Here is a 23,216-nt window from a genome sequence, read left to right on the forward strand (position 1 = left end):
ATTGATGACATCTGTGGCTGACCCACGCCTCAGATCCGTTGATTCCCCTCTGTTTAGTTTCAAACTAATTTGCTCCGTCACTTGGTGCCTTGACCATGAGAGGAGTCGGGCCCCCCCTCACTCTTTTCTCTTACCTGGCCGAACTCAATACGCAGGTAATTTTACGGAACGGCGGCCTCGGAAAGGACTTATTTATGTAAAACCTTTTACTTAATAATGCAGATGACGCAAGAAAATCACTTGTATATTAAGGTATGAGATTACTAGACGCAAAATGAACGTGCAGGCGAGTAACGCAACAACTTGTAAAAAATCCATTGGAAAACAAACGAACGCAAAAGCTAGTACGGAACCAACAGGGTATCAATGTTTGGTTTGCATTTTCCTGTGCTTCATTTTAGCTTGATATTTTAATCTCAAACACTACCACTTACATCGATCGCAACCAGGGGAATAGCACTCTATTGGTTAGTGGGTGGTCTTTGCTGCACACCCTCCTTGAGAGCAAGCAATTGCTTTGAACGGAAAGCCTCATAGTGGATCTGGGCTGTCGTCTCAATTAGGTCTTGCAGGTGTGTCCTATAGTACGCCACGGTGAGAATGCGGTCCCGAAATATTCGGCATGTAGCACAAACCTCGTGAGGAAGTTTCGCAGGTGCATGAACTCGCAGTGGTTTTCATCCTCGACATTCACCACGCCCCATCGGTTCTTCCGGCCCCGCACAGACTTGCCGTCAATAATCACACTCCGCTCAGAGCCGACGACAGCGAAGGGAATCACGCTCTAAAAGGGTCTTAGCACCATCAAATGTTATTACAAACACACATACCCGGATTGATTCGTTCAACTGAATTTCTTCCTCATCTGTTTCATCCGTATCGAAGGGATACAAACGAATGTTGTGGTACACAAGCTCCGCGCGAATCTTCAATTCGGTCAGCCAATGAACCAAGGTTCATAAGATCTCACCGACCTTCTGCTTGAACGCAACCCTCTCCTCCAAGGTCAAGCTGTCCGCCTTCGCAATCACAGGCACAACGTTCACAACCTCGCTCAGCTTCTTCATCACAATGACGTCAATGGCACGAAGCGAGTGTCCCGTTGGGCTGATGAAGTACAGGCAGCAGTGGATACGCGTGTCCAGGATATAGCGGTCACGCATGGCCGTTAACTCCTTGCGTAAATACGCACTATGCTGGTCCTTGATGTACTTGACAATAGGATCCCAACTGCACGACGCCTGTTATCGACAGTCCAAAAACACACGTAAAGGAGCCTACCAGTTCTCGTTGTTGACCTGGTCGCCGTACCCAGGTGTGTCAACAATGTTGAGACGCAATTTAACGCCATTTTCAACAATAACTAGTGGAACCGCGACGTGAATACTGCGCAACATGACTTGGAAAACGTTGACTGACCATGGGAGACGGCCTGAATCTCAGTCGTCTGCCGAACAGGCTCGTCCGACTCCAACCGACCCTTCGAGTCAATAAGATGCGATGCAAAAATGGTGTTGATCAGCGTCGACTTCCCAAGACCAGTTTGTCCTAAACGCCACACGCATCATTCAACCCCGTAGATACATTAACAACCATACGACTCACCAACAACAATAACATTGAACTGGAAACCACGTTTCAAGAGCTTGTGCTCAATCTGCTGCGTGATAGAGTCGAAACCGACATAGGACGTCGCACGGATTTCCTCGACAGCTGCTGCAGCCATAGCTTCCAAATGAAATGTGGGTTGAGGGAAAAGTATGTAAAGAGCTGGTGGTGCAAACGACGACGAGAAGGTCAAGACGAAGAACGGCCAACCAAACCGAGGGCCAACCGAGGACCAAAATTGTTCACATCGGGGTCCGGGGTCCGAGTTTACGTGTTACTGGCACCGCTTCTAAGTCCACAAAAAGACTCGAAATGTATCCATTTCTGCCAATTCTATACATCATTCCACGCTTCGTTCTACTCTATAAATCCTCCTACACCACACATTTCTTCTTCTTGATCACCTAGACACGCCCTCTATGACCTACGGTACACTCAGTGACATTTCCTTTCCTTTCACCGCGCGAAGCGACTCGTTCAGAGAACTGTGCCCAACCTGTATCAAAACCAAAACCACAAAAGCATAGCATTATCAGTATACAAATAACGTTATTTCGCAGAAGAACGCAAGGTGATCGGAGATACTGAGAGGTAAGGTAGGGTGAACGCCGCGACAAGGACCACCACGGCTATCCCTAGAGCCGTCGCAGCTGATGAAGCAGAGCTCATAGGTTTGGAAGGAGTGATAGTATGAGAACGGGTGGATGATGATGAAGGTCTGGTGTAGGATATGAGCTGTACGTACCCAATAGATTTGAGGCCGTGTATGCTGGAAAAAAGTCAGTGCGTGAAAGCACTCCCAAAGACGCGCACGTACTAGTATCCCTCTAAATTCCTCGTGATTTCGTCTTCCATGCCTTTCGGCACACCATCAAGAGTGAACGTCACTTTCGTCGAATCAGACGATTGCTCGAAAGTCGTTGTCAGTGTTGCAAAGTGCTCTGGCACGATAGAGATTCAGGCGCTTCTGAGATAACACGAAGGAAGAAAGATATCCGACCTGATGGCCATGTAGGACTTTGTAAAGCCCAAGTCTGGACAATCTCCTTGCCTGGCGTCAGTGACACGTACTTTCCCTTGACACCACCACCAAACAACGAGTACTCAGTGTCTGCTTGCGCTGCAGACTACCAAAGCAACCATATCAGCCTAATTTCCTTATGGACGTGCTCCCGAATTACCTGAGCCGGTGCACGAGTCCACGAAGGAATTCTCCTTTCGTCCGTAAAGAGTCCGAAGAGATCGTCTGAAGCTGCCATAAACGTCGCTTCCTTGACCACACTGGATGTGTTAATGTTAGTTTGAGATTGTTTGACGGGGGCGGGTTTTGGAACAGTCGTAGAGGCTGATGCGGCCGTCGTAGCATTTGCCTCGGTAGAAGGAGGTGGTGTACCCGAAAGGCTAGGTGCCCCGCTGACAGTAAGGTCCTTTCCATGGGTATCGACGAGCGCTACAGGGAACTCGGCAAACTTGGCCTCGAGAGCAGATGGAAGACGTGTCTTGACGAAAGCGAAGAGCGCATTGACTGCAGGACTAGAAGCAGTGTCGAGCGTCCAGTTGTACTGTGATCAAAACACTTCAACTTCATAGTCTTCGCGTCGGGTATTGGGAGACATACAACATAGTCCGACAGCTTATCCAGCGTGATTTCATGCGAGACTTCTGGGATACTGAGTTTTCCAGCGACATCTGTCCCATCACTCGTGGCCCCTCGCCAATCTACCTTCATTTGAATGTCGTATATCGTGATCAACCTGAAAGTGACAAAATGATCTCTTCATGAATGCGCAAAATGCAGAGAGAACAGGATGCATACTTTGACTTGCGCTGACCCAGCTCGACATCACCATCTTCGATCCTCACAGAAGAAATCGTGACGTTTCCTTCGGTTCCTTCGATCACGATAGCTGTCAGCTCTCGCTCGAACCATTCCTTTGCCCATGAAGTGACGTTTTTATTTTTCCAGTGCCAGTTTGCGGTAGAACTTGGCATGACCATCTTGCTCAGATTCTTGGTTATAATAATAAAAAAAGATCAGAGGCTGTTGTGCTCGAAGATGAACAGACCAATATAGTAGTGACGACTGTAAGAATTTGAAAGTTAAAGTTTACAAGTTTGTTGTGATCACGACTCCTCCAGAACATTCCGAGTCTCTGGGACACCGGCAACTTCATATTCGCACTGCTCTGCCCTGATCGTCATTTCTACACATCCAAGGCACTGAAGTCTCTCTTGAAATATCATATTCAAACACATTATTCGCATGGCAATTCCGAGAATCGACCGGTCGCCGCGGTCGGCTTTCCTCTCGCGGTTCAAAGCACCAAGCGAAAGTGAAACCAATCAGACTCGTGAGACGTTTAAATGCAGAATTTTGCAGTGCTGAAGGCCATGCGCGCACGAGCCGCGGCTGTTCGCACGATGCCAAAGAGATTAATGGGCCTGTGAGCTGCTGAGCGGCATCATATGTACCCCAAGGTGCACACGACCAATAAAAACGGCCATGTTCAGGATTCGGGGTATGATTCCCGGGAGCTCTGGGTTACAGCCTGAGCTGTATGGCGTTGTGACAAAGATAACACAAGTCATAATGGTGTTTCCAGCGGTGCGGGAGGCTCGGAAGGCATCCCAGGTATGGCTTTATTGTCATCTGAGAAATCAAGTAAGCTAATATAACATCCCGAAGCACAGCGCAAGTGGTCATGGTGCCTGGTATTACCCGCTGTGAAATGTACATGGTATACCTACAGGACTCGGTGCTGCACTTATTTTCAGCATTTGACAGGAAGCAATCGCGCAGTGACGCTGCATCACAGGTGAGTTTAGCGAGACTGTAACTCACTGCAATGCCAACTGATCCTCCCGTTTGACAGCAGCAGGTTTGGGGGATACTAAATCATGGACGGAGGCCATGAGCAAGAAAGTTTCAAGTAACCAAGTGTTTACAGCAAGGCAGAGATGTGGGCTCAGCAGCCACGTGTAGAGAGACCAGCAACCACAGAGCATGTAAGTGCGTGCCTCCCGTTCCTCGCTCCTGCGGAACAAGATACAGAATAATGGCGGTGGAAACCACCACTCACGAAGACGAGAAGTGACGCTTAATTGCCACGAAGACCGGATAGACAGCGTAGCTCTCATCCCCGATTCCTGTCTCCTCGTCGCTGGTTCTGGTGATGAGAATCTTTGAATGTGGGATTTGGACATAGGACAACAAAGTGGGGGAGCCCTTGTTTAGGTTGGGCCACCATGGCACAGTCTGGACAGTTGCAGCATCCCCCTAGTTAGCGCTGGTTTGTGAGCGGTGCGAAGAACGGACCAATCCTGGTCTGGGAAATCGCAACAAAGCAGAGAGCACAGATCTCATTCCAGGGACAGGCATGTCTGGAGCATCGTATCCGCACTAGGCAATGAGACATTTGCCAGTGCATCATCGGACGATACGGTATGCGTGTGGAAGAGGGAGACGGGCGAAATATTCCTCGGATCCCTACATGTGGGCTGTGAGGCATACTCGGTATCGTTCTCCCAAAATTATCGACGAACACATCATTGTATGGAATATTGCAAGTATGTTGAAGATATGATAGTGGGCATAATGAGTCACATTCACTATAGATGGTCTCATGTCGTCAGCGTGAGTGACAAAGACGTCTGAATCTCAGATGCTGCCACCGGAGACATATCAAACAGTTTGATGCGCTTACTGATGAAACCTTCTCCGCATACTTGCCGGTGAACTTCAAAAGGTCTTACCAAAATCACAGAACTCTCATCCAACTTTCGGATTCTTGCTATCTCTCGCCCTGATTATATTTTATTTCGTCTGTAAATTAGAGCTCCCTCATGACGCACATAGTTACGGTTCCATCTAATTTTTCTATGATGCAGAGATGAAATTCCAAAACAAGCTCGTCAGTGCTTTCATATCGTCGTGTCGACAGAGCTTGCAAACACTTCTGTCGTATTCGCAACACGATTTCTCATCAATGCCAGCGCATTCCCCGCACAGATAAAACCCACAGCCTTGGCACCTGAAAACGGTCTGCTTCACTCCTATATTTTCTTCATGCTCCTTACAGTCGTCACAGAGCCCCCCATGTGAGCACAGCTCGCAAGCTCCGATATATGAGCAATTAAAGCAGAAACGCCGGCCACACCCAGGGCACGCATAGGTCGAATCAGGAGCACATGTTGCAGCGAACAACGTGCAGTCAGCGCAAGCCCAGTATCCACCACATGGACAGGTGAAATCATCCTGTGTGATACAATCAGGGCAAGTTCTGATGTGGAGCGGCCAGCTAAACCAGCAATATTCATTGCAACAACGAGCGCCATTTTTTCCAATCGCTATACTTTCCTCTATACAGTGCCTAGTCCGGCAAAATAAGGGACGCGCTGGGTGTGAGCGGGTTGAATCGGTGATTGGTGAGGGAGGTCCGATAATTGGTGAGGAAGGTTCGGTTCCGCGTGTGTCGCCATTAGAAACTGGGCGCCCGATGCACCACTCAAGCTCAGCTGAACAGAACCAGTGTGCGCATATAGGACATTTGCCCATGCGAGGCAGAATGCCCGGACACTCCAAACATGAAGTACAGAATTTCGTCTCGTGATGATTAAAACACCGTACGATGGTGATAGTAGAGGAGGCTTGACAATCAATATTGGAGCAGGAAATGAATCTGCACAAATTGCATGATGTCTGTTTCGATGGGCAGATAGGACAATCCAGAGTGTCATCTGGTAAGTTCTTCGCACCATCTTCGTCGATCAGACCTTTGTCGACAAGATGGCGATAAAATATCTGTACTCGGGAAAGAATGAAATCTGGAATATGCTTACAACTGATTAATTACTCACCTTGACTCTGCTTCGTCGCCATTCTTGCGCCATCTCAAGGCGTTGGGCTGCCTCACGTTTTCGCGTCTCATGAACTTCCCGCATCCCTTGAACAAACATCATCCTCGTGTGATCTCTGAGTTCTTTAAGGACAGACTTATGCGCTGGCCTGAGTGGAATTGTCGGAAGGCAGGTGTAGACGAGGTAGGCAACACTGACTCCTGACTCGGTATGGGAATTAGGCCTCAGGCCTCAGGGGTCAACTAGTCATTGGCGGGCCACTGATGACGTGCACTGCGTGACTTTCTTCGAGGACAGTCACAGCTCATCGTGGAGACAGTAGTTTGCACACAGATATTTCCTCAGAGCAAAGCGGATACGAGAGGGGGGTGTCCATGTCAACGGGCGAGAAATTTGTTCTCTTATCATGTTCTCACGCCGTCGAAAACAACTTGCAAGCAAAGCTTTCACAGTCATCTTGCAATTACCTCAACTTCACCACTCCAACAGACCATTCCAGGCCCAAAGCCTCGACCACAACTCGCTGGACTCGCCATGGGTTCTTCGACGATGCAAGTTTTCGTTTTCATGTCGCAGCAGATTCGATGCACCTCTGACCAGTTCAACACACATTCCCCACCTTGACACAACAACTGCACCGCTACCACCACGTCCCATGAACAAAGAACATGATCAACCATCTTTTTTTCTCACCCTCTGCCCCCCAGAGCCATAGTACCCAACCACCCATACAGGACTCCCGTGCTGGACGTCTCCGTACCGTAAGGGAAATATGTTAGGTCTCTAACTTTTCGAATCCATCTACCATTGACTCGGATGATATTGTCACGCTGATGCCATCAGCGGAAAAGGGCATTTGGCACGGCTACCACGTCCTCATCGCCACCAAGCCCATACTTTTACCGTAGGGGTCTCGAATGCCGCTGGTGCCTCATGCAGTAGCGTGCTACCAGCAAAGACGTTCAATATCGCAGGAGTCACCTTTCAGGCTCCAAGCACCAGTGCGCTGGTTGCGACTGGCAGTCCCCTCGCCCTACCCTGCACCGAACAGGCTCCAGGTATACGATGTTTCGCGATCCTCGCCAAGTGCTTCACGCGTCTTCTGAGCACTCGACATACAGCTTCTCATTCACACTGGGCCACTTGGATTCGTCTACTTCGTTCTACCTACTTCTGTTCAATTGCATCCTCGACATCAACAGTTTACTCCTGCTACATATAGAACTCATGTATTGCCCTGAATAGAGCACACTTCAAACCCCTTCCCAAAGCTTAATGACCTTGACCTGTAGGTTTAAAATCAGATCAGACTTCCTCGAGACAGGGAAGAGCCTACAAAGCAATCCTCGACATGAAATGCATAGATCCTGTTTTCATCAATCGACGACAACAGCAGCTCATAGAGAGAACTGGATATCTTGCTCGACACGACCTCCACATAAGGCAGGGATGTCGTTAACGACCGTCCATCCAAATCTATCGTAGATGGCTCTCTCACCAACCGTCCTAGGCCCTGCCCATACTTGATAGCTAACGGGCTGAAGTCCATCACACGCAAACTGTACTCCAAGGGATCATTATGGTAGGATAATGCACGTTTCACCTTCAAGACTCGACTCCCAGTAACAGAATCAACAATGTCCTCACAGTGCTGGAAAATACGAGTATTCAAAGGGCCCCAATGTTCCCAAGGTATGGCCGTCGACCCCCCATTAATGAAGTCGGGGTCGAAGAAAATCCTGCTAGAAATGACAAAATGGAGGTAAGGTGACATGTTGAGGGATATGATTCGATGGGTTGGATCTGATTTCCACATTTTTTGTGGCATCCCTGGCTCCGGCCTACTTTGTGCACCATTGTCCTTTGAGTTGTCAGAGACGAAATGTGTACCACGTACAGCTGCAGGCAACAAGAAGCACGCGAGCAATTGTGGCACCTGGGACATATCTTCAATGGAATAGACCTTCAAATTGATGTTGGCAATCATAAGCAATCTACTGGTTCTGAGGAAACAATAACCATATGAGATTTGGCTTCCAGACACAGCACTGCTGAGGACACTCTAAACAATCCATCAGTCATCCAGTCTTTCAAATGACAAGGCTTGCTCACATTTGACATTGTCGAGTGTTGCCAGTCCCAAATCTGCAATGACCACAGGATCCTGTCTGGATCGTTGAGTCTCAGGGAGTGCGAGAGAGCCATAAGCCTCCCCAGACTGCAAACCCTCCAACCCTCAGCTTTTGGGATAACATTCTGGGGTTCACACAGCTCTGGTGAGATAAACAGTGTAGGTCCAGCAGCTTGGGGGTGAGCACCATTTCTATCCAAAGGTAAAAGGTCAATATAGACATCCGGCCCATCAAGAACGTGGTATGTGGCAGTGAGCAGGTTTTGTGTCGGGTCCATGAGAATATCATTTAGGTGTGCATTGGGAACTGAGGACAGTGTGTCTGAATGCCATACACGATCAAACACTTGCTGTGAGGGCTCTTGTAATATTGGAAAGATCTCGGAGATGGTCTGACCCCGTAGATAGTCATGATGCAGGGTCGGGTCATCCATGAGGCAGAAATGCCCATTTGATATGGCTGTAATTTTCATGATGTACTTGTTTGAGACATCGACGTGTTCGACAGGTTGAGTGTTCAACTTGAACCATGTGTGAGCTCTGTCCCTCAGGAGTTGTAAATGCTCTGAGATAGTAGGAGTGTTATTGTCAAGAGGGATATTGACAGGAAGCAATTGTTGACCACTGAGTTCAACAATATATTGGAGCTCAGGTACATCTGGTGAAGGTCTCTACATACCTGCAAGACAATTGTCAGTACATAGGGGAGATCAGTGAGAAACAGAAACTCGGGCTTCATATCCTGGTTCATGATAGTGAGTTGAGACTTCAAACTTGGTTGAGACCCCTTTCCCATTTCATATCGGTAGCAGTGCCACCAAGGCCCCGACTTTTCATCTCATTGGAACAACTACGTCCATCCCGATCAAATATAGAAGGTCTTGAAGTGATAGTACAACGAGAGGTATGATACACGTACAGATATACAGCTGACAAGTACAAGCGATGGTAATGATTATTTCCCAAACGTCCAGCTCTGTGGCATCACTTTTCGGTAAGTCCTCCCTCACTGTTAAGCGTGCGCCTCTTCGTTAGCTCCATTGTCGGCATTTCCGTTCTTGTTCTTCCGGCGGATGACAACATATGTGTCGCCCGATTCGTCACCCGAAATAGCTTCGATGTCCCCACCGACGTGGCCCGCACGCTCAGGCTCGATAAGTTTGCTGCAAAGGGGTGAGAAGCTGTCAGGATGTGAAATAAGACGAGACACTGACCGCTCAGCGCGAATCATGTTCAGGTCGTGGGAGACAAGACCGTGTCCGGCTACAGGACCATAATAGGATATTCCTGCAAGGGAGCCGATGATGCACGTGCCAACGAGGATAGAAAGGTAGAAGCGGTATTGGGAATACCATTTTGGTGCTGAGAAGGCGGCACAATTAGAAGGGAAGCACGACCCTGGAACAAGGAGACTCACTCCAACCGGCAGCTGTGACTTTATTATCGGCATACCACAATGCGGTGAATCCAAGCCACTGCCAGAGGAGGGCGAAGGTAGGTTGGAGAGTAATAGTGGACCAGGCCAATACCGCAGGAGAGATGCCGAGGAACAGACGAGGGTAGCCTTTATAGCCGCCCAGACCACTAAATTCCATACCCCAGTGTATTGCACCTAAAAATAACATGAGTCAAAGTATAGAAGTAGAAGTGGAAACACGTGCCAAGGAAGGACAGAAGGACAGCGCCATAGTGGACTTGGAAGTTGAGGGCTTGGTCTAAGATGTTAAGGGCAACGCCAGGGTCCATATTTGTGAGAACACCCATTGTGGCGAGACCTGCTTGGTGCGCAAGATATACGGTAGTGGCAGATGAGGCGATGTATGGGATGCCACCAGTAAGGCCCATGACGAGATAGGGGGTTGGGACAGAGTGGGCGACTGCGGTGGTGATACCGAACTAAATTGGATAATTAAAGTACTATGGTTAATAAGAAGAACGACCTGATGTACAAAGAGCGACGTACGAAAGAGTCTTTTGATGGTTTGACGCTATCTACTGTGAACACGCCACCAGCGATGGAGCGGGCCCAGTCTGTCATCGAGTTCCCGACTTCCTCTTTCACATTCTGCTTGGCGTGCTCGATAGTCTGGCTTCCTGGTCTGCCTGCGACAGAGCTTGCTGCGAAGCGCGCGTGGACTTGTGCAAGGTTTACGGCTGCAGGACGAGCAGTGAATTGGAAAGAGGTTTGAAACTGTGATGAACGGCGAAGGGCGAGCGGGGCACGACGAAGAGCAGCTGTACGAGAAAGTGTACCAAAGAGAGTGTTCATCGTTACAGTCAGATTAGTAGAAAGCGAGGTTTGGTATGAACCAGGCCTTATAGAGCATTCCAAATGACGTCGCGTGACATCATGGAACCGCAAGCATTATACCAAAGTTGGAAGCAGAAATGAAATCACAACGCCCATTCCATCAGGCCGCCGAGGGAACACGCATGACTACGGCAGCTACAGGGGAAGTTGGGGTATATCCTAGCGTGGAGAAGCATCCACCTGATCTTCCCCGCACATCAAACGGACCTTGGTACAATCATTCATACGTGGCCGCCATTCAGACCAATAACCCTGTCATACCCTGGTTCAAGTACTTGGAGGGCGGCCGTGCGGAGTGAAGACGTGGTCCAGAAACAATGTGGATCAGTCTAATAATAGATTCAGTTTCTATTACAGGATTCAGAACAGCAGTTCGGATGAAAGCGATAGGTGTGTCGCTCTATCGTGTTGTCACCCATGGTCTTGAATCCCCCTCCTACATGCTCAGCGCTCACCTCTTGCTTTATGTAACCTTTCCTTCACTTCTTTTACGTTCGCATTTAGTTCAGTGCGCTGTTGACACGTGCGTATCCCTCTTCTATTTCCACAACTGACGTCGTATGCTCTTGAAACACAGGCCTCGGCCTCAGCGCTGCGGCAGCGTTCGCAAGCTTCCTTTTCCCTTTCACTTATCCGGCTCCCATATTGCTTTACTATTTACTGTTCAACAAGTACTGCGTCACCATCATGATCTGAATCCTGCAGTCTGCACAAGGTAAAGAGAGAAAACGGCAAAGAGACAAACTGTCTACCAAGGTTGGACATATTGCCGGCAGGGAAGGTTCAAATCAAATTCAAACGTTCTGCTAGCATGCCATAGTAGGGCGAGTGTTATGTAATCCAAATCATGTTTGTGTCACATCCGGGTCTCGGCCTCTTGAGCATGGGCCGCTAGTTTGAACTTTGAAACCTACAACATTGCCACGATATCAATGTTATTAATGCGCGATACTTCTAGCGCTGTAGCCCATCTCTCAGTCTTCTCCCAACCCCATTCACCCCTACCACATCGATACTATCAAACTCGAAGTTCCACATGGATTCCGATGATAACAGTGCAAGCGGCGATTTTGTGTGAGTCCTCATTTTCGTGTGATTGTATATGAACTGAATACCTTCATTTTAGTCCACTTGTGAATCTTCTCCGGCAGATTATCGAGGTCCTCGAGACTTCCAGCATCGCCGAGGAGAGAGGAAAGGGCGCGGCTTCTAAATTTTGGGCTGCATACAAAAAGATATCTGGCGAATACGACGACAACATGTTAGAGAGGTGTAATGGCAACATGGATATAATAATGCTCTTTGTACGGAAATATATGGTTGATTTTATTACCACCTAAATGAATAACCAGGCTGGTCTGTTTTCCGCCGTCAATACCGCATTCATCATTGCAATGCAGCCCAATCCCGCTGATACCACCAACGACCTTTTGGTACAGTTTATGCAGCACACATGGAACGGATCTTCTGTCGCCCAGCCAGTGACCTTTTCGGCGCCCGTCTCTTACTCTTCTTCCAAAATCTGGATGCAGGTGCTTGCATATATGAGCCTTACATTTAGTCTGCTTGCCGCCTTCGGCGCTGTCTTGGGCAAGCAATGGTTGAGTCACTATAAGACCAATCGTTTTGATCGTGGTCGACTTGGAGACCGATGCCAGCATAGGCATCGCAAGTTTGAGGAGCTAAAAAAGAGGTGGTTCGAACATGTCCTGCATTCATTCCCAGTTCTTCTCCAGATCTCTCTCGTTCTGTTTATTTTGTCCTTGGCAGCTGCCATGTGGATGCAACACCGGATCGTTTCCTATTTCATCATCGTACCAACTGCTTGCGGTGCCCTCCTCTATCTCTACATCGTCGCGGTATCTCTGAGATTCCCTGACAGTCCATTCCAGACGTGGATCTCCTTAGCCATTCTATATGTCCTACGTATTGGCCACCAAAATCATGACGATTCTACTGCATCCGCCATGTCATGGATCTTGGACACTTCGACAAACCCTGACGTTCTCAGTTTGGCGCTCGACCTGATGGTTACCATGTCCAAGCAGTCGCAGAGTATCCTGTCCAAACAGTCGCAGTATGTCTTGTCACCGTCGTTGATCAAGAAAGTGTTAGACATGTTCAGGGCATGTTTCAAGTCTACACCATCAGACCAAGACAACGCAGTGTCATTTGGGAGGGCGTTGATTCACATCTCTTGGAAGCATCATGACATGGCGAAGGAGATACTTAATGGACTCATGCCAGAGTGGGAGCACTGGCAATTGTGGCGCAGACTGTATCTTCCTTCGGCACTGGAACAGTGCCATATTTCATTCCGCCGAATGAAGGATACTGCTTCTGCAGACCTACGGGACCAAGCAGACAACATGCGCACTGCTCTGCGGATGGCGCTGGGTGCTGGCATGGATAGATTTGTCAATCCAGACGAGGAATATGTAGAATTGGTTTGGCGTGGTGAATTCGGATCGGAACTCGATCCCTCAAAGGTTGACTGGCTCATGGAATGCGCGGAACATTACAACAACACCCAAGATTTCGAGGCAGCAGGAGATGCTCTCCTCTTGCTCAGTCACCTCAAGAGCATCAGTCAAGCCTACATCATTCCATTTTTGAATAACAGCCCTAGATCGCATACATTGCGCCATAGCGCACTTCGTGCTGCTTGTCGGGCTGTTGACAGTAACTCGCACTGCGATTCATCTTTCTCAGAGGCTGTCCTGACGGCCATCAGTCCCCCCATCCAGCGTGGACATAATCGCGGCGATTTGTTCGCCAAGGCAATTCGCCTCCTCCAAGTCACTTATTGGTCCCAATATGAACATAGCGAGAGCCTCCGACTTGTAGACTCCCCGCTCATCGACATTCAGCGTCTGATATTCCTTGTGTTGTCGGCACCATCACTTGGCAATACTGTGGAGTTTGGTCAATACTGCGGTGCACTCATTCATTTCATAAATCGAGATACCCGCCCTGAGTCTAAACGTGTCGCTTTACACATCGCTTATCGCATCAGACGAGATCTAGCTATGATCACTGGCACTCCCAATCTCAGTGTTCCAGTGTTTTTACAGAACAAGGTCCTCTCCGTGATCTCCCCAGCCCTATTCACCATAGTTCCACCCCAATTCGATAACCACGATGATTTCTACTATCTCTGTCTCATCTTCACTCTTGCAAGTCATCCCAACTGGCTCCCTCGTTTAGACGAAGATCGTCATATCGAGAGATGCATCACAATCATCCCTGTTTTTCGTGACGATCCTCCTCCATCCTTCTTTTATCTCGCCGGAATCTTCGTCCGCATCCAAGTCGCTTACGGACAGCATCGGTCTCTCGCCATCACCAGACAACAGTGGTGGAACCTGACGAGGATGGCATGGCATGTTGCAGGCCGCCAGTACAACAACGGTTCTGATTCCGACGTTCTGGATGATGGCATTGACATTCTTGAAGCTCTTGTCGCCATCACGAGGTCTAACATGCCACCAGATGCTTCAGATAGCGACCTCGAATTTCTTCGTAATGGGCTGGGTGGCGCGATGAGCAAGTTGGAATCACGAGAATCTCCACCGTCCAACTTGAAGGAAATATTATCTGCAATGAAAGGTTTGAAAAGACTTAAGTCGTCTTAGATTATCGATGCTGTTACCTGTAGGAACTCGCGTATATTTATCCCGAGTTACATCTACACTACCCAAGGCGGTATTGCGTTGCTTGGACTCTATTGTACAAGTTCTTGTGTAGTACTAGACATATGTACGTAAGTCTGCATTTGACAAACCGCTATATCGTAAGATTCGTAACGGCGCTGGCAGTGTCAGTCCCCGACACCTGCTTACGACATCAATTCATTAGTTTGATCAGAAGGTCCTGGTGTTTCTGTGCACCTCCACAATCTCAAAATTTCCTGCAGTGTCGGATATTGGTCTGATCAACTTCTCACTTCTGCAGTGAATGTGCCTGCATCTGGCACACAGAAGGCCTGAAGCTGACGGTGACATGGTGATGCAACTACGACAATGCGAAGGCTTTACCCCTACTGACTAAACTACGTAAATGGTGGCAAAACACCCGCCTGCACCGCCCCCCGCTGGAGGGGTACCCCACTCCACCATTCCCACTAAAGTAGGTGTCGGAAAATATATGACCAGGGAGTAAACTCTGAGAGAGATCATGGTACAACTTATTGTTTCCGACACCTGTGCCATGATGCGCCATGTACAAAATCCTTTAAATCCAGCTTTGAGGAACCATTGGATATCAACAGCATGTTGTTGGCGATGGAAGGGTGGCGATCGGATGGAATCCACAGGAGAAGCTGTCTTTCGGGACCTATAATCCACCCTTCCTTGAGAGACGCTAGGTTGCAAGAGTCTTGAAGAACGGAGGAGGTGGAATGGAGAATACTAGTCAGGTCGGACGAGAAGCTTGTAGGTGCTTCAAAGGCATTGTCCCACACCTGGATTGTTTGGTCATCTGAGCCAGACGTGATACATTGTCCATCTGGCGAGATTGCAACAGACCGAACGTAGTCATTGTGCTTTGCAACTTGGAGAGAGGCACGAAATACACCGCCATTCTCTGCATTCCACACCCGGACGGTATTGTCAGCTGAACCAGACACGATGTGTTTTCCATCTGGCGAGATTGCAACAGACAGAACATCGTCAGTGTGCCCATGGAGAGGGGCACAACACGATTTTCCATTCTCTGCATTCCACACTCGGATCATCTTGTCACGCGAACCAGACACGATGAGAGTTCCATCCGACGAGAGTGCGATAGACTGGACCCAGTCGGTATGTCCTTGGAGGGTACTCAATGCCTTGTGAGTCACTGCATCCCATACCCGGATCGTATGATCGGCTGAACCAGAAACAATGTAGTTTCCATTTATCTGGACGGACTGTACGAAGGCGGTGTGCCCTTGGAGTGGGGCACCGAGTGCCTGACGAGCCCCCACATCCCACACCCGAATCGTCTTGTCATTTGAACCAGACACAACGCGTTTTCCATCTGGCGAGGTAGCGACAGACCGAACGGCGCCAATATGCCCTTCGAGAGTAAATGCGCTGCTATTCTCCGTATTCCACACCCGGACCGTCTCGTCATTCGAGCCAGACACAATGAGTTTGCTATCTGACGAAATTGCAACAGACCGAATAGCACTGGTGTGCCCTTTGGGAGGAGAATCCAACTCCTTGCCAGTCATCCTATCAAACACCCGAATTCTTCCGTCATCTGAACCACACACGATACATCTTCCATCAGGTGAGACTACGACCGACATAACGGCGGCCGACATAGCGCTGGCATCCCCGCCAAGGGTCTGAGGCTGCACTATGACATGTCCACCAACGACCCGAGCAATGCGAGGAAAATGGGTGACAAATATTTTATATACTGCCGACTCTGGTGGAGTAAACGGCAGAGCGGACAAGTATAAATGAGGAGTGCTGTGTAAAATGGTGGTTCCGAAACTCTGGACGAATTCTTGCGTGTCCTTGGCAGCACCACCGGTATGTGTAAATTTATCATGACCCTGCCATTACCCGTGAGGTTCCATTGGTCCCAACAATGGGATGAAGCTACGTACCTTGCACCAGTTTGAGATAGACGAGAGGCACCCTGCTGAACTATCGAGACTTTTCATTAGAGCCAGTGCTTCGAGCCAGAAGAGCAGGCGTTCTCCGCTGAAAAAAGCTTCGACTTCTTCAGCAAGGGCCAGTTCAAAAGACGCAGCTTGCACGTGTGTCCCCCAGAAGCGACATGAGTACGATAGCTCAGCCGAAATGGACTTCTTCACTCGTGTCTCCAGATCGGTGACAGCAGAATTGGGCAGGTAAGAGCTCTCCAAGGAGCAGATATTGAAACAAAGTCCATATTCCATGACCCGAACCGAGGCAAAAGCCAGATCACTTTGTGCCAGTGACACATCGACGAAGAAATCGTCGCTCCGCGACTTCACTCTGAGAAAATCGTAGAAGGATAGATGAACCGGACATATTGGAGTCTGGGAATCGCCAGTACCGATAAAAAGTGAATCCAGTGGCATGATGACCTGAGCCACGTCATAGCGGTCATCATCGCATGGGAAATGCAGTCGCATCGCAGTCAATGCGGCCATAGGCAGCGGTTCCGGTGATGCAAGAATTTGACCCATCACGGAGAGAAACATTGGAATCAATTTTCCGCGCTCGTCCTCTGGCATCGTTTCTGCCAAGATAAGTCTATATATAACATCAAACGGAAATACTTCTGAGTCTTCTTCTTCCATTTTAGCCAGCACGCGTTTGAAACGGACCATTGGATCTAGGCCCACTCTAGTGGTTCCGTTGATATACTCGCAGGCGAGACGAGCCCATTCAAACAGACCACCAGATTTCTGAACAAGCATCTCGAAATGCCCATCGTCGAACATGTTACGCGGGCCTGCCAGCTTGAGGGAGAAGTAAAGCTGAATATCACGGTCTGTGGACGAGGGCGGAATATCGTCCATGGAAATATGGTTCACATGTGGCATTGTATGAAGGGCATCGTGAATGTCTCTTAGTGGACGGGAAGTGACGAGGATGCGATAGTTTCCCGGGATTAGCTGGGAGGAAGAAGTGTTCAGCTTGCCAGCAAGCAGACGAAGAACCTGTTCCCGGGAATTTGCTTCGCCATTCTCATCTAACCCATCGATGACAATCAAGAGGGGAAAAACACTGGCTTTCGAGGCCTTCCCTACTGGTGCAATTATTAATTCTTGCCATTGTTTTATGATGTCCGTTGTGTGCTTGAGCGTGTCGTCGTCATGGAACGCACCTGTCAGTGCTCGCCTCACGAAAGGATCGCAAGCAGCCAGATCGCGTGCGATTGTGGAAAATATTTTCTCGTGGCGGTAGTCAGCTCCTCGTGTACGATCGAAGCAGAAGCAAGCTCCCAGACCACCAAGCTCCTTATACCACTTGATTATTGTGTGGGCAATAGCTGATTTGCCTGTACCTGCAGCGCCAGACAACCACAGGACGCGCGGTACGTCCTCTCCCGTGTTGCAAACCCAGGACTTGATCTCGGACAGGATTCCTTCTCGTGTACCTGGGAGACAACACTTGGAGATATCTAGCCTAGCACCAGCTGCATGCACTATATCGCTGTCCAAGTCCTCGGCTAGATGACAAGATGGTGATTGTCAAAGAGGGTTCGCGGTGAGTTTAAGGCTAACCCTTACCCATACGGTAGAGGACAATGTCACCAGCCGTTTGTTGTCGAAATTGCTGCATCAGATTGTCGAGAACCTCGCTGTACTCCTGAATCGTGGCAAATGTCTCTTCGTAAACGTACTTGCCAATTCGTCTCCCTATCCGAATCACAATAAGTCCTAAGCAACTACTCAGTACATTTGACTCACAAAAATTCTTGGTCTCTGAATAATGAACAATAAAATCAGCGCACTCCAGCGTCTGCTGCGCTATCTTCCCGTATATCGCTAACATTGATTGTATCTTGGCCAATTCCTCCTCTACCGTGATGAAAGTATAGACTTCAGATATCTTTGAGAGTAGACTGGAAACCGCGACGTCCCGGTCTGCCTGATCAAGAATCATCTGTAACCGAAACTTTGTCGATCTGCAACGGCGATGATTGAGAAAAAGCCTACATTGGACGCGTAAGTGAAGATACTCAGTGCCACCTTCGCGTAGGGATGGACCTGCGTGTGAATGTCAGTCACGTACAGAAAAGAGATAGATGACTGTACATTTCCGATTTCGTTGGCAACAGAGTTGAATGCCTTCAAGGGTCTAAGCAAAGCGGAAAGCTTGTCGATTGTATCAGAAACAGATGGTATGTTGTTGATCGCGGAAGAAGCGTCTTGGACTATTGTTGGGACCTGGCCGACGCCTGCGACACCTTTGGTAGCATCGGCGATTCTTTCGTTCACAAACTTCGGGTCGAGATGTTCGGGCTAAGTAGAGACGTCAACACATCGTCGAAAGAGACCAATAAAAATATTGCGAACTTCGTTGGTCGAACTTGCCTCTACAATCCCTGAATTGGAAGACTGCTCGCGATCTGCTTCAGAAGTGGGAGCGGTGAGATCCTGTAGAGGCGATTAGTAGCAAACAATGGCACGTTCCCTGGGCATGCTCAGAATTGAAATTAGACATGCCTTGTTGGACTGAGTGGGTTCAGGGTTGGAGGACTGTCGAGCACTTCGAGCGAAGCGCTTGGTCACCTTTCCAAAGAGCTTGAGACTCGACCCCGAGGATAGTCCACTAGACCCATTCCTCGAAGGTGAGAGAGAGGGAGAGGACGGCTGTGATGATTAGAAACAATGCGAAGTTCTAAAGACGAAAGTTCATACATCTTGACTGGCTGCTTTCCTGCCTCTGTCCTCTACCGAATGCGGGTCTGACTCCGAACGCAGTGGTTTCAACCGCACCCAGCGCTTCTTCCGAGGAGGATTATTTTCATCCATCTAGTAAGTGGGAAGGATGGCCGAGTGTGCGTGTTAAAGATGCCTTGGTGAAAACGGAACGGGGAGGATGGTGGGTGGCACGAAAGATAGAGTGCCACAGGCGCCTACTACTGCCAGTTTGCGATGAGGATCATTAATGATGGACATGTGCTTAGAACTTCAAAGTGCCAGTTATCGATCGACTAGACCACTAATACCATGTTAGATCGTGATCCAAGGCTGAACAGGTCAATTGAGAAAAAGGTCATGACTTATGCACATGAGTAACTTGAAGCTGGTGCACTCAACGATCGAGTTACACTGCTGCAGATATTGGATACAGCCCATGATGGTTCACTCAGCATCATTGATTCAAAATCCTACACGTGTAAGTAGTCAGAATAGCCTAATTGTATCATTCTATTGACGATTTACTGGAATCAGAAAGACTGTAGAACAGGGAAGGGCGAGCGGGGCACGACGATACAAAAATAAACGTAGAATGGTATTACTATTAGACTCGGAGACAACTCGGAGATGAGGAAAGTCAGTAAGTAGTCAAACTTGTGTGTTCATGGTGGTTGCAGTCGCATTCTTGCGTGACATCATGATCATGCAAGGTCCACTCTAGCAGGCAATCGCCCGCCTACAACGCCCGATCTTTCCTGTACTTGCAGCATTTCAGGCTTTGGCAGCACCAATCGATAAGCAATCTACAGAGAGGAAGCTTTCCAAAATATAGGGTATCGCATGATTCTAGAGCTACAATTTGATGAAAGATGTATCAATCCCATGTGAGAAATCCCAAATACAGATCCTCTGTAATGTGCGCGGTCAGCTTTAGGCTAACGCGGAGAAGTATATACACTCACTTGATCCTCCCCGCACGAAACAATCTGCATAGTTTGTGCGAGATTCAATCAAGTTAAACATACAATTAGAAATCACGGACCTTGGTACAATCAAAACCTACACAAAATATCCTTCCTGTGTGCCCGCCATTCAGGTCAGCGACCAGCGCCCCTGTCTTCCTATCCCACACCTGTGTCAACACAAAGTCATAAGTCTCGTTTGTTCCCTGCGATTGCACCCAACATACCTTAATGGTTAAATCATAGCTCCCACTGACGGCAAACTCCTCCCCAAGGGCAACACTTCGCACAAGATGGGTGTGTCTCTCTTGCTCGCGCCGTGCAGCCAATCCATGCGACCCACAGGCATGACATACGATAGTGTTTGCATCTGGCCGCGGGGTATCAGACATGGATCGTGTCAGGGAGGAATGCAAAAAGAATGGCGCCATCCCCTGTCCCGGTATCATTGCAATATTATCTTGACCGTGCGATGCCAAGGAGGTCAAGGTAGGAACCGTGGATGAGGGAATAGTGTTGACCTCAGGGTTTGTCGACCAGCCTTGCAACGATGCTATATCAAACATGCGCAAATGCATGTCTGATGAGCCGGACAACAAATATGGGGGCTTGAACTCGATAGAGGCAATGCTGAAGACGGTATATTAGCAATCATATCTACTAATGGAAAATTCAGGAAGAGCTTCACCCTCGTGCATGGTGTTCCTCAAAGGTGCTGATGAGCGCACCAGTGTTTGCATTCCAAACGCGTATGGAACGGTCGCCAGAGCCAGACACTATCACGTCACCAACAACGGAAACGGCGTTAACAGCTGCACGATGTGCACGAAACACGAATTGAGGCTTCAGCGACGGAAACCCATATGTTCTGACAGTTCGGTCTTGGAAAGTAAACATTCAGTCAATCGACAGATAGAGCCGTAGATCAAACAAACCTTTGGAACACGTCACAAGCCTCCCATTATCGACACGAACACAAAGTACGCTGTCAAGATGATCTTGCAGCACCTTGACCAGCCTGTCCTTGCCGAGATCCCAAACAACGACACGCCTATCACTCCCTCCACTCACCAGAAACCCAGCCCTACTAGGCTCACTTGCCAAAACCTCCTCTCCATCTCCCGACTTCGCAAAGTCGGAAGATACGCATAAGCTTAGGACACTAGAATCATGCAATTCACCGACCACGCGCCGTACGCGGTCCGTGCGCAGATCCCACTCCCGAACAGTGCGGTCCTTCGAACCCGTAAATAGCACCTGCAGGGGTGCGGACCGACCATCAAGCCCTGCTGGATACGTCCATAACCAGAGACAATACACTGCAGCGCTGTGTCCGCCGGCATCTGCGCCAGGCAGGATACGCCTACGATATGCGCCCTGGCAGAAACGATTGTGTAGGAGCATGTGCGTCTGGTGGAGAAGCTTATAGTCCGGCGCAAGATGCACATTTCGTGGCAAAACGCCATGCTGCAATGTGATACGGGATATCGGAGTGATGGCGCTTGTCGAAGAGGAAGATAACGCAACTGAAGTGATAGGTATTAGGAGATGGGATAGACCCTGTACTTCAATATCGTCGATGTTCATCGGCATTGACGTCCAGTCTACCGAGTCGTCCCCTATGAAATCGATGACATCTCCTGCGCCTTCACCGCTCCCTTCGTCTTCGTCCTCCTCTTCATCGCCCATACCTTCATCTTCATCCCTTTCTTCGCGAACAACTGCATCCGCAGGATCCGCATCACCAAGTCCATCCCAAGGAGTGAGCGCAGCGACGTCCGTGCGCCATTCCCAGCCGTGTGCATAGCAAAGACGACGCCAAAGTACCTGGTCTGTTGCAAGGGTGTGCCAACGTTTAGAAACAAGAGAGCACGCGAGCAAGGAAGCTGCTGGAAGATACGTGAAGATGAAAAGAGATAGTTCTGTGGGAAGGGCCTAAAAATAATCAGTTGATCAGTCAGGGCTGCTAGACAGAAAACGTCGGACTCACCCCTACGACATCGAACTGCAACAGAGGGGTCATTCTGCGCTGCAGACTCGCAAGCACAGAACGAGGCAGACACTCGAGGAGCTTGTAAGTTATTTCTGTGAACGTTCATGCGAGTAGGGACATCGCATTTTGAGTGAGTAGAGAGGGGTGCAAGAAACGAAATGGTCAAATGTAGTTCGTCATTCGATAGATCATATACGAACCTTCGCGCTCCTTATCATTCGATGCCATGGTAGCCAAATGCCAGTCAAGGCTCCGTGCGATGCCCTTGCCTTTGACGTCTACCGGTGATTCCATCCAGATACCACCTGGTGGGCTTCGTTTCTCATGGATACCTGCACCCTTGTTAAACTGCAAGCCAGTTCTGTAGTTCGCTGGTGGTAGAGCTATCCCCAGCTCCGAGCTGGTCGCTTCGTTGGCAGTGCTGCAGTGTTGTGAGAATGCGAGCTTGAGCCCTTTGATATCTGCATCTGAAAACCCGTTATCATTGGGACTTATCATGATTTATGGTGGGGAGTCGATGCGCTGTAGTAGTACAGGAGGTCTGGGTGCGCAGCCAGATGCCTCTAGAGTGTATGTATGCTCAAACGTCAAGGGAAGTGTGGACCTAAACCGTAATGATATGGCCTAAAATGGAAATATCTTCTTCCAATCATATGGACATTTCGACAGCCGCCTTCTTGTAATCGTCCCGAGGCCAGCGGGGCCCCAGATATGCATTTACGTGAAAGTCTGCATGTAAAGTTGTCGAGAATCTCATTTTTCGTATTCTCTGACATGGTGTGGGACTGAGATAATATACTGAGGAGGCGAGAAAGTTCGTCTCATCATATTCACTATACTCCGCTGCTATGGGTAACTTCGCCAGTCATGCACGGGCCATGTCCACTGTTCGGATATCGCGCAGACCTGTTCAATGACCTTGGAAGATGTTAAGGAACGCTCAAACATAAAGAGTATGTCGGTCTACATCAAGTTTATATATATGTGAAGGCCTGCTTATT

General features: G+C 48.9%; 7 protein-coding genes across 7 annotated transcripts; 1 reads left to right on the forward strand and 6 right to left on the reverse strand.

Annotated features, from left to right (window-relative positions):
• Positions 1–223: 223 nt before the first annotated feature.
• On the reverse strand, positions 224–1,905 carry F5147DRAFT_710668 (Septin-type guanine nucleotide-binding (G) domain-containing protein). Its single transcript, XM_041438284.1, has 8 exons — positions 1,606–1,905; positions 1,420–1,548; positions 1,282–1,363; positions 975–1,230; positions 831–926; positions 636–784; positions 435–579; positions 224–385 (listed from the first exon to the last, which is right to left on the reverse strand). Exons 1-7 carry the CDS (start codon positions 1,724–1,726, stop codon positions 462–464), a joined length of 951 nt encoding a protein of 316 aa, XP_041289410.1. The 5' UTR covers positions 1,727–1,905; the 3' UTR covers positions 224–385; positions 435–461.
• A 5-nt stretch (positions 1,906–1,910) lies between these two features.
• Positions 1,911–3,719, reverse strand: F5147DRAFT_710671 (activator of Hsp90 ATPase). Its single transcript, XM_041438285.1, has 7 exons — positions 3,425–3,719; positions 3,227–3,362; positions 2,790–3,170; positions 2,609–2,735; positions 2,426–2,549; positions 2,354–2,377; positions 1,911–2,104 (listed from the first exon to the last, which is right to left on the reverse strand). The coding sequence occupies exons 1-7, from the start codon at positions 3,604–3,606 to the stop codon at positions 2,086–2,088; spliced, it is 993 nt and encodes a 330-aa protein (XP_041289411.1). The 5' UTR covers positions 3,607–3,719; the 3' UTR covers positions 1,911–2,085.
• Positions 3,720–5,359: 1,640 nt separating this feature from the next.
• On the reverse strand, positions 5,360–6,719 carry F5147DRAFT_327486 (uncharacterized protein). Its single transcript, XM_041429238.1, has 2 exons — positions 6,466–6,719; positions 5,360–6,409 (listed from the first exon to the last, which is right to left on the reverse strand). Exons 1-2 carry the CDS (start codon positions 6,565–6,567, stop codon positions 5,486–5,488), a joined length of 1,026 nt encoding a protein of 341 aa, XP_041289412.1. The 5' UTR covers positions 6,568–6,719; the 3' UTR covers positions 5,360–5,485.
• A 562-nt stretch (positions 6,720–7,281) lies between these two features.
• On the reverse strand, positions 7,282–9,347 carry F5147DRAFT_813327 (uncharacterized protein; the record flags this gene model as incomplete). Its single annotated transcript, XM_041443491.1, has 4 exons — positions 7,282–7,751; positions 7,802–8,527; positions 8,578–9,243; positions 9,276–9,347. 4 exons carry the CDS (start codon positions 9,345–9,347, stop codon positions 7,719–7,721), a joined length of 1,497 nt encoding a protein of 498 aa, XP_041289413.1. The 3' UTR covers positions 7,282–7,718.
• Positions 9,348–9,449: 102 nt separating this feature from the next.
• On the reverse strand, positions 9,450–10,964 carry F5147DRAFT_710680 (uncharacterized protein). Its single transcript, XM_041438286.1, has 5 exons — positions 10,560–10,964; positions 10,258–10,492; positions 10,014–10,208; positions 9,811–9,958; positions 9,450–9,759 (listed from the first exon to the last, which is right to left on the reverse strand). Exons 1-5 carry the CDS (start codon positions 10,863–10,865, stop codon positions 9,609–9,611), a joined length of 1,035 nt encoding a protein of 344 aa, XP_041289414.1. The 5' UTR covers positions 10,866–10,964; the 3' UTR covers positions 9,450–9,608.
• Positions 10,965–12,103: 1,139 nt separating this feature from the next.
• Positions 12,104–12,508, forward strand: F5147DRAFT_533923 (uncharacterized protein; the record flags this gene model as incomplete). Its single annotated transcript, XM_041430124.1, has 2 exons — positions 12,104–12,211; positions 12,260–12,508. Coding segments are annotated over 2 exons (357 nt in total), but the record flags the coding sequence as incomplete, so codon positions are not given.
• A 7,276-nt stretch (positions 12,509–19,784) lies between these two features.
• Positions 19,785–22,794, reverse strand: F5147DRAFT_710688 (WD40-repeat-containing domain protein). The gene is made up of 8 exons (XM_041438287.1): positions 22,416–22,794; positions 22,213–22,307; positions 21,158–22,157; positions 20,911–21,103; positions 20,450–20,852; positions 20,303–20,392; positions 20,223–20,246; positions 19,785–20,169 (listed from the first exon to the last, which is right to left on the reverse strand). Exons 1-8 carry the CDS (start codon positions 22,711–22,713, stop codon positions 20,113–20,115), a joined length of 2,160 nt encoding a protein of 719 aa, XP_041289416.1. The 5' UTR covers positions 22,714–22,794; the 3' UTR covers positions 19,785–20,112.
• Between the last annotated feature and the right edge of the window lie 422 nt (positions 22,795–23,216).

This window comes from Suillus discolor, assembly GCF_016758755.1.
Source record: "Suillus discolor strain FC423 chromosome Unknown F5147scaffold_55, whole genome shotgun sequence".
In the NCBI taxonomy this organism is placed as follows: Eukaryota; Fungi; Basidiomycota; class Agaricomycetes; order Boletales; family Suillaceae; genus Suillus; species Suillus discolor.

Bases quoted from the DNA above. Each gene is read 5' to 3' on its own strand.
- F5147DRAFT_710671 (XM_041438285.1), bottom strand. From the start codon at position 3,606: ATGGTCATGCCAAGTTCTACCGCAAACTGGCACTGGAAAAATAAAAAC. The intron at 3,363-3,424 runs GTATGCATCCTG...TGTCACTTTCAG, and splicing joins CTGGGTCAGCGCAAGTCAAA to GTTGATCACGATATACGACA. The intron at 2,378-2,425 runs GTACGTGCGCGT...ACTTTTTTCCAG, and splicing joins AGGAATTTAGAGGGATACTA to CATACACGGCCTCAAATCTA.
- F5147DRAFT_710688 (XM_041438287.1), bottom strand. From the start codon at position 22,713: ATGATAAGTCCCAATGATAACGGGTTTTCAGATGCAGATATCAAAGGG. The intron at 22,308-22,415 runs GTTCGTATATGA...GAACGTTCACAG, and splicing joins GAATGATAAGGAGCGCGAAG to AAATAACTTACAAGCTCCTC. The intron at 20,393-20,449 runs GTATGTTGGGTG...GTGTTGACACAG, and splicing joins GCTATGATTTAACCATTAAG to GTGTGGGATAGGAAGACAGG.
- F5147DRAFT_710668 (XM_041438284.1), bottom strand. From the start codon at position 1,726: ATGGCTGCAGCAGCTGTCGAGGAAATCCGTGCGACGTCCTATGTCGGT. The intron at 1,364-1,419 runs GTCAGTCAACGT...CGGTTCCACTAG, and splicing joins GATTCAGGCCGTCTCCCATG to TTATTGTTGAAAATGGCGTT. The intron at 785-830 runs GTATGTGTGTTT...AGACCCTTTTAG, and splicing joins AGTTGAACGAATCAATCCGG to AGCGTGATTCCCTTCGCTGT.
- F5147DRAFT_710680 (XM_041438286.1), bottom strand. From the start codon at position 10,865: ATGAACACTCTCTTTGGTACACTTTCTCGTACAGCTGCTCTTCGTCGT. The intron at 10,493-10,559 runs GTACGTCGCTCT...TATCCAATTTAG, and splicing joins AACCATCAAAAGACTCTTTC to TTCGGTATCACCACCGCAGT. The intron at 10,209-10,257 runs GCACGTGTTTCC...TGTTATTTTTAG, and splicing joins TGTCCTTCTGTCCTTCCTTG to GTGCAATACACTGGGGTATG.
- F5147DRAFT_327486 (XM_041429238.1), bottom strand. From the start codon at position 6,567: ATGATGTTTGTTCAAGGGATGCGGGAAGTTCATGAGACGCGAAAACGT. The intron at 6,410-6,465 runs GTGAGTAATTAA...TCCCGAGTACAG, and splicing joins GGCGACGAAGCAGAGTCAAG to ATATTTTATCGCCATCTTGT.